Genomic DNA, 12,110 nt, shown 5'->3' with positions numbered 1-12,110 from the left:
CATCCCAACATTCTATACGTCATTACATTCAATTTCTCACACGCATGGGCAGCATCATCATCCCTGTAGAGCCCGTGGCTACCAGCCAATCAGGCTGTCACCTCAACCTCTCCTGTCTGACCGTGACAAGTTCAGGAAGGACGTGGTAAAAAACCAAGAGGCTGCATGCTGGCACCTGTGCAGGCTCCAGCTTTTACTTTCCTAGTTTAGTACCCATGGCCGGACTGGGAAACCAGCCTGGAAATTCCACTCAATTGAGGGGGGGGGGGCTACTGAGAAGCTCCCCGGTGGGGTGGGAATGAGGGGGACAGGGGTGCTAGTGTCTGCCCAGCCCCCATGGGTCAAAAAATGATGTCCCTCACTCTTCTGGCCCACTGGGAAAACGTCTGGTGCCCACTACAGCCAGTTTGGCCCTGTTAGTGCCTGAGGCGAAGGGAGCTGCCTTCCTGTCCCAATGCTCTATACAGCAGGGGACGTCCAACTAAACCGACACAGGAAGCCGAAGTTAAGAAATGCTGAAATGCTAGGTGCATACATGTGTGAGACAAAACTTTTGAATGTGTGAGCATGTATGCTTTATGAGTAAAGTGAGAGAGAGTGAGCGATAGGTGGAGTGAGTGAGAATAATTGACAGTGAGTGATTGTAAGTGTAACTGCAACTTAGAATAAGTGAGTCACAGTGAGCTGGAATAAGCAAGACTGAGTGAGAATGAGAAAGTGAAAATGTGAGAATGAGAGTGCGTGTAGGTCAGTGTGAATGAGAGTGACAGTGAGTGAGCAAGAAAGACAGAATGTGAGAGGAAGGATGAACAAGTGTGAGATCGACTGCGAGGAAGTGTGAATTAGTGTGAGAGAGTGTGAGTGAGAATAAGTGTGAGTAAGTGGAGGAATGTAAGTGAGCAAATATGAAAGAGTGAATGTGTGCATGTGTGTGGGAGGCAGCATTGTAAGTGCAAGTGTGTGAGCATACATGTGGGATTGAAAGTAAGTGTATGATATTTAGTCATTTGAGAATAAATGAGAATATGAAATTTGAAAAAAGGTGAAGTGAATGAAGTAAGGATGAGAACATTGGATTTGAGAGTGAATGAGAGTTACAAAACGACTGAGTGAGAAGGAATAAGTGAGAGAGTGTGGGGGAGTGAGATTGATGGAGTGTGAGGTAGAGTTTTGCGCACCTTATTTTGAAATGATGCGCATAAGCGTTCAGTAGCACCCAACTATTATGGCCTGTAATGTGTGGAAACAAAGGTGGCAGATAGCCCCCCTCAATGGCAACAGGTGGTGCCAAATAACAGTCCAATTACAGTGCTTAATTTGTAAAAAAAAATTACAATTAGGGCAGGCCCTCAATTTTTTTCTTAGGAGCCCACAGCTAGCACTGGTAAATGCTGGTGCTGCCAAATACCAATGTTAACCAGTCTTGCTTCCACCCATGCCTCTTTCTTGCAACTCCTCCACTTCCTGCCTTTTTATCTCACTCTTACAGATTCTTTTTCATCCCTGCGTTCCACCTTTGCAGCGGCTTTTCTATCTTCCTCTTCTTCCTTCTTTCTCCCATTTCTGCCTTTCCCTCTCTTGCTCAGGTTTAAATCTAATGAAGAAAAAGAAATCCTGGTCCTCAAAATGCTTGCCCACCACAGTGGAGTCAAAAGCACAGTCCTTGCTTCTGATTAACACTGTCTGATGCCACTCACCAATCCACAGTTCAATGTTCACACACTCCTCCCACACCGCTGAGCTCCTGTTGTCCAAATGCCCAGACCTCAAGAAAAGAGACAGATTAAACAAAACACCATGTACTTTCTCATATTCTGCGGCTTTTTCAAATCACTCAGTCGGCAGTATCTTGTTCCTCTTCTAAGATTTTTGGGTTTCGCCTGCCGAAAGGCTGCGCTCTGCGCAGACTTTCAGCGCAGGTGAAATCCTATGTCTACACTAAGCACTTCGGGAACGTCCCCCGGCTCTCATTGGCTAGCTCCATAAATGGAGGCTAGCCATTGGGTGCCGGATCTGTCCGTCAAGGCCGGACCAGATTCGGGGGCGTTCCCGAGATTTTTTCCCAGGGCGGAGTTACGTTTTTCCCCGTTCCCTCCCCTTTCACTGAAAGTGAATTCAGATGCGCTGTCCATTCCCGCCCCCTCCGTGTCCTCTCCCGCCCCCTCCCGCCGTCCGTCCCGCCCCCTCCGTGTGCCTTTCCGCCCCCCCCCTCGCTGTCCTGTGCACGTTTCCCGCCCCCTCCCGCCCCCTCCCGCCGTCCGTGTCCCCTCCCGCCCCCTCCCGCCGTCCGTGTCCCCTCCCGCCCCCTCCCGCCGTCCGTGTCCCCTCCCGCCCCCTCCCGCCGTCCGTGTCCTTACAAGTCTACGTTGCCCAAGAAATATCCGAACATCCTAATGTGACGCAGATGAACGACCTATTTAGTGAGCTGGATTCTTCTCTGTTCTGTTATTTCACACATTGCATATGACTGACATGCAGAGAGGAGCACCAGCCTCCGAAGGGGCTGAGCTGAGCGCCCCTCTGGGTCATCAGTAGCGCCTTAGATCTGAGAGCAGCAGAGAGCGCTACATGAGAGGTGAAGCGGGGGTACCCCCCCCCCCGCAGTGATGAAAGGGAAGGAGGATGTGGGAGGGACGGATCACGAGGCTGGGAGATACCAAGGGCCAGGCAGGGGGGTGGGAGTCCCTCGTGCACAGTGAGAGGAGGCTCAGGGACCGGTGCCACCCCCGGGCGGGTCCGTCAGGTCTGGAGGTAGGGTGTCCTGTAGGGGGGGGGGTCTGTGAGTGAGGGTCTGGCGTGGCCCACCCCTTCTCGTCTGTTAGTGCGCTGGCCCAGCCCCCCCTCCCTCGGGTGGAATGGTCTGCTCCGGAGCCGCAGCAGTTTACCAGGCCCAGGAGGACGCTGCGGACGGACTGGACTGAAGCTGAGGAGCACTGCTGGGAGACCCTGAGCGAGGAGGGAGAGACCCCCGAGGAGGAAAGACCCCCCCCGAGGAGGACAGACACCCCCGAGGAGGAAAGACCCCCCCCCCCCAAGGAGGACAGACACCCCCCCGAGGAGGACAGACCCCCGAAGAGGACAGACCCCTGAGGACCAGCACCGAGGATCGGGGTGCCCCCACCCCTGGGGCTCACAGACCACCCCCAGGTAAGTGATGCTCCAGGGTCTACGAATACAGCGGGGGTGGGAGGGGGCCCCCAATGTCGTCCTCGTTTCCCCCCTCGACCACCCAAGACATTGAGTCCCCGCTTAGCATCATGTGCACACCTTGAGCACCCACAAAATCAACTAGGTCCCATGTTTTGGTCCCCAAAATGCACATGGTGGAAACGGGTGGCCCCATAATGTACCTGCGGGCAACATGTATGCCATAACAACCCCCCCACCTCGGTCACTGATGCCAAACGGACTCTTGGCTGTGAAAACATCAACCATGGAACGGCAGCACTCTGCACCCTAAAACCCTGCGAGCACCGGCGCCGTGGGAAATAAATAAATATATAAACACATGCAACAATTCCCAGAGTGAAAACAACAGTGGGGGGGAAAACCAGGGCTGGATGAAGGTGGCACACGTCACAGGAGACCGCCATGGCATGCTACTACTGCCTGAGTGCTTCCAGCCTGCCCCTGTGGGCTCCTTGCATCCCCACACCAGGCATTTCCCCCTGTAAGACTCTCCTGTGCCCCTCTGTCACTGGCAGGTAATGGATGAAGGTGGCGCACATCACAGGAGACTGCCATGGCATGCTACTGCCTGAGTGCTTCCAGCCTGCCCCTGTGGGCTCCTTGCATCCCCACACCAGGCATTTCCCCCTGTAAGACTCTCCTGTGCCCCTCTGTCACTGGCAGGTATTGGATGAAGGTGGCGCACATCACAGGAGACTGCCATGGCATGCTACTGCCTGAGTGCTTCCAGCCTGCCCCTGTGGGCTCCTTGCATCCCCACACCAGGCATTTCCCCCTGTAAGACTCTCCTGTGCCCCTCTGTCACTGGCAGGTAATGGATGAAGGTGGCGCACATCTAGGAGACTGCCATGGCATGCTACTGCCTGAGTGCTTCCAGCCTGCCCCTGTGGGCTCCTTGCCTCCCCACACCAGGCATTTCTCCCTGTAAGACTCTCCTGTGCCCCTCTGTCACTGGCAGGTAATGGATGAAGGTGGCGCACATCACAGGAGACTGCCATGGCATGCTACTGCCTGAGTGCTTCCAGCCTGCCCCTGTGGGCTCCTTGCCTCCCCACACCAGGCATTTCCCCCTGTAAGACTCTCCTGTGCCCCTCTGTCACTGGCAGGTAATGGATGAAGGTGGCGCACATCACAGGAGACTGCCATGGCATGCTACTGCCTGAGTGCTTCCAGCCTGCCCCTGTGGGCTCCTTGCATCCCCACACCAGGCATTTCCCCCTGTAAGACTCTCCTGTGCCCCTCTGTCACTGGCAGGTATTGGATGAAGGTGGCGCACATCACAGGAGACTGCCATGGCATGCTACTGCCTGAGTGCTTCCAGCCTGCCCCTGTGGGCTCCTTGCATCCCCACACCAGGCATTTCCCCCTGTAAGACTCTCCTGTGCCCCTCTGTCACTGGCAGGTAATGGATGAAGGTGGCGCACATCACAGGAGACTGCCATGGCATGCTACTGCCTGAGTGCTTCCAGCCTGCCCCTGTGGGCTCCTTGCCTCCCCACACCAGGCATTTCTCCCTGTAAGACTCTCCTGTGCCCCTCTGTCACTGGCAGGTAATGGATGAAGGTGGCGCACATCACAGGAGACTGCCATGGCATGCTACTGCCTGAGTGCTTCCAGCCTGCCCCTGTGGGCTCCTTGCCTCCCCACACCAGGCATTTCTCCCTGTAAGACTCTCCTGTGCCCCTCTGTCACTGGCAGGTAATGGATGAAGGTGGCGCACATCACAGGAGACTGCCATGGCATGCTACTGCCTGAGTGCTTCCAGCCTGCCCCTGTGGGCTCCTTGCCTCCCCACACCAGGCATTTCTCCCTGTAAGACTCTCCTGTGCCCCTCTGTCACTGGCAGGTAATGGATGAAGGTGGCACACATCACAGGAGACTTCCAGTCAGCTCCCTGGAGTACCTCCAGCCTGCCCCATGTGGGTCCCATGCATCCCCATTATGCCCCAGGCATTGCCCCCTGTAAGGCTGTCCTGTGCCCCTCTGTCAGCAGAAGGTACTGGGTGAAGATGGCACATATCACAGGAAACTGCCATGTCATGCTACTGCCTGAGTGCCTCCAGCTTGCCCCCTTTCCTGTCAGCGGGCGGTACAGTATGGTGAGGTGGCATCACACTAGGACCTGAGAAGAGCTGGGAGGAGAAGTGCTGGAGTTGGGCTCAGCTGCCACACGAAGCCATTGGTCATCAGAATGAAGTATGTACCAGAGAGAGAGAGTGCCGGTATGTTTTAAAATTAAGACTTCTGTGCCATATGTGTGTTTTTAGACAGCCTGCATGACACGCACTGGTGCAAGTACTCTTAGGTAGAGGCGGTGACATACCAGTAAACCATGGCCAGGGCTGACGGGCGTGCAACTATTTATGAATATAACTGCTCACTCTCTCAAAAAGTGTATTTTTTTTGAGAATACAGCTTACAGTCGGGCTCTGAACTAGGCTATGTGTACTTCAGTCAGCCTCTCTTCCTGAGGCTTGCCCTGCCCCACCCCCCTCCCTCCGATGCCTTACTGTGTCGTATGGTAATGGCTTAGAATAGCAATAACATGTATTTTCAGCCTCGGGTAAATAATAAATAATGAGCGGGGCTGCGAACCCTGCTATAGTAGTAATTGCTGTCTGCTGAGCTCGTCCGTAGGGTACAATAGGTTGCAAGAGATTAAGCTAATGGCAATGTAAATGACAATGCCATTTATTTATCTGTTTTCAAAACCAACACATAAATACAAAATTTGTCATTTACAATGCCAATAGCTCTAACTTTTCCAAAGGCGAAACCATTGCATTGTAAATGCTTGTTTTGATTGCTTTGTACTTAAATTGATTTAAAATGTTGAAAACAATTGTATTTATAGCTGACAAGGTTTATTTCACGTTTAATTATTTGAATTTATTTCTTCTGGTTTTACTATTAAGTTTTGAGGCTGATATATGGATTATCCTACCCAATGAACGCGCCTTCCTATTTTGTTTATTAATCTTGTACTTTTATTTTACTGTGTTTTGTTGTATTTATGTAAGTGGTTTTAAGAAAAAAAAAACGAATAAAGATTATTAAGGAGAGATAAAAATTCCCAGCACTCTGATCACTGAAAAATGGATTCCAGGTGACACCCTCTATAATTCTGCCCAGGTAGTCGTTTGCTGGTCATTTGAGATTAGGTGCATCAAAGTCAGTTAATCAAGATTGCTGCCTGGCTGTCTGCCCACTCTTCTGACTGGACTCTTCCTGCCTATCAGAGTGTTGACACTACTTGCCGGCGAATGTGAGGGTGCATGGCTCCAATCTGTACCTTTCTCATGTCAGCACCTTTCTGTGGCTTCAAGAAGCCCGTCTGTACACGGTGGAACAGCTTCCCCACACCTACAGTCCTCCTATATTACCCTGCAGATTGTGAACATCTCGTCGCCAAAGTGTTGGGGCTGAAAGGGGGGTCTTTTCATTGAATAGTCTCCATTGACAGGTGCAGGAAGTACAACGTTCTTAATTTCAGGTTATGCCCCAATTACACAACTGCCCATAGCTCTTTTAAAGAATCCACCCTCCCCCCACCGCCCGAAATTAGAAGGCTCTTTGTGCACCACATAGACACCAAAATTCCATGTGCCATAGAGCTTAATGCCCACACAACAATAGTACACACACCTCATACTACGCCTTCCATACCCAGCACTGTACTGCCCATAGTGCCCGAGAGCTCTGTACTATCTCATCTTCCTGCATTTGGTACCCATAACTGGATGATCCTGTACTCATTGAAGAGCAGGTCTCTGACCTCATCTTTATCATTGCTGTGGATATGGAGACAGCCAGGGATGTTGACGTGTTATGGTTGCACCAGCATTCATATCAATATTTCTAGCATTTGCGTGGCATGATAGCAACTTTGGCGCCTATGTGCCATTTGCCTTAGTTCGCCACTTTCTCATTAACTGGAGGCATGGTGATCTATAAGTATGTCGAAACTACTGGTTACTCATTCTTATATATGATTAATTGGAAGAACATGCAGTGGCGGCCCCTCCATTAGGGCGGAGGAGCGCCACCCCCCTTGCCACCTCCTTCCTTCGGCCCGCCCCGCCACTTTGGCAGGGGATATGTCGCTACTGAGAACATGATGTGCTCGATGCAGCTTTGAGTTCGTGTCATGTACTCTGCATATGGATGTGTGTGCCACAGGACTTTACTTGTTGTTTCATTCTGCTGGGATAAATATTGTACTACGGATTATTGATTCTCAGGATATCATGGTACAAGAATATCAAGGACAGAATATCGAAAGGTAGGTGCATATATGGAAGTATAGATATACTATTCCTAACGCCACATGTACGTACCTTGAATATGTGTACCTCTTAGGTACATATTTTAGGAGTTAAGTATGAAAATTGTAGAATTACCAGTTGATATTTTTTTTTAAATATTTTGTCCTCAATATTGTGTCCCATCAATATTCGGGGGTTGATATTCAGGGTGGACCCATGGTGTGCACATTTGTTCATTGGCCTGCATGAGGTGGACGTTTGGTTGAACAGCACTGTTAGCCAGTCACATGCTGTGAATGCCTGGCTGTGCTAGAAGATGGCTGAGACAGAAGGATGCTTTGAACTGGAACTGAACGATCTGAACATTTAGATATTGGCCATGCCTACCTTTCATACAGAACACCGCTGATAGGAGGCAGCCAATGGATCGAGACGGAATCCTGACACTGTCCAATCACCACGGGAGGCATAGGGATAGGGGCAGGCTTTCGACTTGGACTCCACTTCTGGTAAACGAGATCTAAGTAGCAGTGCATCCGGGCAACTTGGTTTGGAGTAAAGCTGTCCGTGCAGCCGTCATCTGAAAGCGGAAGCAGAGATGTCAGAGAGGCCGGAGAGGAAATGGGGAGAAAAAGGGAGCAAGGGAGGGTCAGAGAGAGAAGAGTGTGGAAAGAAAGAGCAACAAGCATTTGCAATGCAATCGGTCTTGTCTTTGGGACCTTATATGTATTTATCTATGCAACACATTAGCCTGGGTGCTGAAACATCTACTGTTCTTTAACATGGAGGGAAAGTAAGCACCAAACTGTGTGACATGCCAGGTATGGGAACAAGTGATTCTGGTATTTTACTGACCTCTGCTGATCGTTTTCTATCAAAAAAGCTAAATAGAGGCAGTTGCCAGAAAAATAAAAAAAAGAAAGTCCGCTGTAGAAAGCAATTCTGGTATTTTACTGACCTCTGCTGGTCGTTTTCTATCAAAAAAGTTAAATAGAGGCAGTTGCCAGAAAAATAAAAAAAAGAAAGTCCACTGCAGAAAGCAATTCTGGTATTTTACTGACCTCTGCTGGTCGTTTTCTATTAAGACAGTTAAATAGAGACAGTTGAGCAGAAGAAAGTCCCTAAGCGGAAGCAGACAAGTCCTAGGGATGATCTCCAGAGCCCACAAAGTACATACACAATACACATATATGTATATAATAATAAGTATATGCTAAAGTATATACAAGCGGTCTTGAATGCTCAACCTAAAAAGGGTGATGGGGAGGGGTAAGGGAAGCAAAGGGTGTCAGAGAGGGAAGGAAGTGGTAAGAAGGTGCAAGCGGGAACAAGGACAGGGGGAGGGTATGGTGAGCAAAGAAGGGCAATGGGGGGAATGGGGCAGTGAAGAAATAAGGCGAGTCAGAGGGGACAAAAGGAGGCCAAGTGGGGGACAGAAAGAGAGATAGGAGGGAGAATGGAGTAAGAGTGGACATAGACAGATTGAAGGCAGAGAGCGAGGGACAGGTAAGGGAAGCAAGAGGAAACAAAGAGGGAGGGAAGCAAGAGGAGGCAGAGAGACAAAGTAGGAGGGAGGAAGGGGGATAGAGAGAGGAAAGCAGAGTGTGTTGGTGCAATTGGGAGCAGACAAAGAAGGAGAAGATAAGCAGGCAACAGGGGACAGAAAAAGAGGGGGAAGCAAGGAGAGGAAGAGTGGACAAGTAGAGAAGGAAGTTGACCCAGAGGGGTCTGAGGGGGGGGGAAGGAGTGAGTTAAGAGGGTTAGGGAGAGGGGGCATAAGGGGGAACGAGAAAGGACAGAGATAGGGGTAAGAGAGAGCATGAAGGGATAGAGAGAGCGAGCAGCAGGGATGGGGTGTACAGGGGCAGAGAGAGAGGGAGTAATTTAAAGAGTGAAAGTGAAAGGCAAACGATGAGAGACAGGGAATTGAAGAGAAAAGGGCAGGACATTGCAGGGGAAGAGACAGTAGGAGAGAGCAGACAGAGGGAAAGATGCAGTAGGGACAACGAGGGAGATGGGACGAGGAATGGAAGCGTGAGGGCAAAGAGAAGGCAGCATAGACAATAGGAAAAGAGACAGGGAAAGAGCAGTATACCGAGCAAGAAGGAGCAGGTGCGGAGGTGAAAGAGGGGCAGTGAGAGAGCAAGAGAGAAGCGCAGTAGCGCAAATGAGAGAGACGAGGAGGCAACTGATAGAGGGTGGGCAAGTGAGAGCAAGCACGAAGAGTAGAAGAAGGAGAAAATATGAAGGGGGTAAAGGGCAACAGGAGAATAGCGCAAAGGAGGAAAAAGAATGGAAGTTAGTTAAAAAGAAGCATCAGGAAAGAAAAGTGGAGGGGCAGAGATGGGAAAAAAGAAGGCAGAGAGAAGGAGAGAGTGAGAGAGGTTGGCCACAAGTATATCAGTATGGATAAGATGGGAGGGAACACATAAACATGGGGTCAAACAGACATCACAAGCAGAGGGTGGTGGTCACGGGAAGGAGATAGACAGAGACGTGATTAGGGTACAAGGCCGGGTGACCAGCCTTTTACACCATCCTTACATATGCGCACAAGACGCGGCCAGTACTCATAGCAGCTCCACCCCATCCTCTCTAATGACCCTGTGAAACATGCAGACCACCACTGACCATGCCCCAGAGGCCTGACGTCTAGCATCCCTCACCCACCTCTACCTGAGCTCTCAGCGGAGAGGCCTAGGATGCAGGGGCCGCAGCATTGTAAAGAAAGGGGGAGTCCAGGCTGTAAATGCTGAATAAGTTAAAGGGCGACGTTGAACCGCCATCGTCTCCCTTAAGGCACCATCCTTTATAGACATGCCAAGTATGGCCTTATATCATAGAACAGAACGGATTCATTTACCCTCAAAGACACAAGGAAATTATAAAAAATGTTGAATGTGGCCCAAAAATGACAACTTTGCCCTGGGTTCAGAATGTAAACTTAGCTTACTTAATTCATGGAAAACCATTTAACATTATGGGCCAAATGTATTAACTTACAGGCACATCATCAAGGTAGGATTTTGTGAGTCCTTAATTGCGATAGTTAAGGAATCGCAATTAGGGTCTCGCAAAAGCCTATGCATGTAGGAATCGATATAAAAATAGCGATTCCTACACATTCCTTATTTACGACTGGCAAATTGCGAGTCACAAATAAGGATTGGCTTCCCATTCATTCCTATGGGCCTACAGGCCCATAGCAATGAATGGGAAATTGCATGTGCTATTTGCGAGTACCAATAGGTCCTCGCAAATTGTGCATGCAATTTCAGGGTGCAAGGGTATCAAAAGGACACCCTGTTGCACCCCCTGAAATTGTTCTGTGCACATATGTTGCTCACAAACATGCCCTAACGGCATGTCTGTGCGCAACATGAAACTTTGAAAAATACACAAAAGTGAATTTTTCAAAGTTTTTGCAAATTACCATGAAGTTCAACTTCATGGTAATTTGCGCCCCCTATTAGCGAAATCGCAATTCTCAAGTGGTTCTTGCATTGCATTTAAGGAATACCAAATTGCAATTCCTTAAATGCAATCGCAATTTGAAAATTCGCAAAAAATTGCGATTTTTTTAAAGTGCGAGTGGCAAGTCGTTTCATGCATCGCAAGAGCTAATTTTGCGATCGCAAATGGCCGATTTTTGCAATTCGCACTGTTTGCGATCGCAAATAACTTTGATGCATGTGTCTGTTAGTATTTTGTGAGTCCCCAATAACGAATTTTACTGATTCGTTATTATGGACTCGCAAAATGCAATGTATGTAGGATTCACAAAAAGAATTGTTAATCTATGTAGGATTCATAAAAAGAATTGTGAATCTTACACATTCCTTATTTGCGACTCGCAAATTGCAAGTCGGGAATATGGAATGGCCTTCCATTCATTTCTATGGGCCTACAGGCATCCAATTTCAAGGGTACAAGGGTGCCAAAAGGACACCCTGTTGCACCCCTGAAATATGCATATGTGCACATGTGGCACACATACATGCCCTAAGAGCATGTTTGTGCGCCACATGGCACTTAGAAAAATGCAAAAATGTGCATTTTTCTAAGGATTTGCAATTTACCACCAACTTGAAGTTTGGGGTAAATTGCGATTCCTTAAGGCAGGCTTGCAATTTGAAAAGCGCTTCCTGCATTTAGAGAATTGCAAATTGCGATTCTCTAAATGCATTCGCAACTTAGGCAATCACAAAAATTGCGATTCCCTATTTTGCGCATGCCCTTTGGGATGATACATCCCAAAAGGCTTTTTCCCATTCGCAAACGGGCCGATTTTACGAATCGGATCGTTTGCGAGCGGGAAAACGGTTGATACATCTGGCCCTATATCTTATTTATTCAACCATTATTAGGCATACATTTATATTTTATTTGCCACATAGTAGGGTAGAATACATTCCACCATTGGACCCTTGTCCTGATTACGCACTTCCTCAGGAAATCAAAGGATCGTTTATTGGAACACAATTCTAAATCAGGTCCATAATGCTTACACACTTACTCTCATACTTCCCTAGATGGCATGTGATACTGGAAACTGGTATATTATTGGACCTGTGTACTAGTCTATACTTTGAGGATGGCTTACGTTTATTTAAACTTATATATTCTGTCCTCATGTGGTTTTAGAACCTCTACTGT

General features: G+C 48.9%; 1 protein-coding gene across 1 annotated transcript in view; it reads right to left on the bottom strand.

The window, feature by feature from the left end:
* PAPPA2 (pappalysin 2) overlaps positions 1-12,110 on the bottom strand; it is an 888,990-nt gene that overhangs the window by 484,445 nt on the left and 392,435 nt on the right. The window contains exon 5 of the mRNA XM_078650337.1: positions 7,842-8,034. Coding sequence (XP_078506463.1) covers positions 7,842-8,034 — 193 coding nt within the window. The remainder of the gene's footprint in view (positions 1-7,841; positions 8,035-12,110) is intronic.

This window comes from Lissotriton helveticus, chromosome 1_1 (assembly GCF_964261635.1).
Source record: "Lissotriton helveticus chromosome 1_1, aLisHel1.1, whole genome shotgun sequence".
NCBI classification, from domain to species: domain Eukaryota; kingdom Metazoa; phylum Chordata; class Amphibia; order Caudata; family Salamandridae; genus Lissotriton; species Lissotriton helveticus.
The sequence above is the reverse complement of the archived record's forward strand: the minus strand, read 5'-3'. Positions and strand labels throughout refer to the sequence as shown.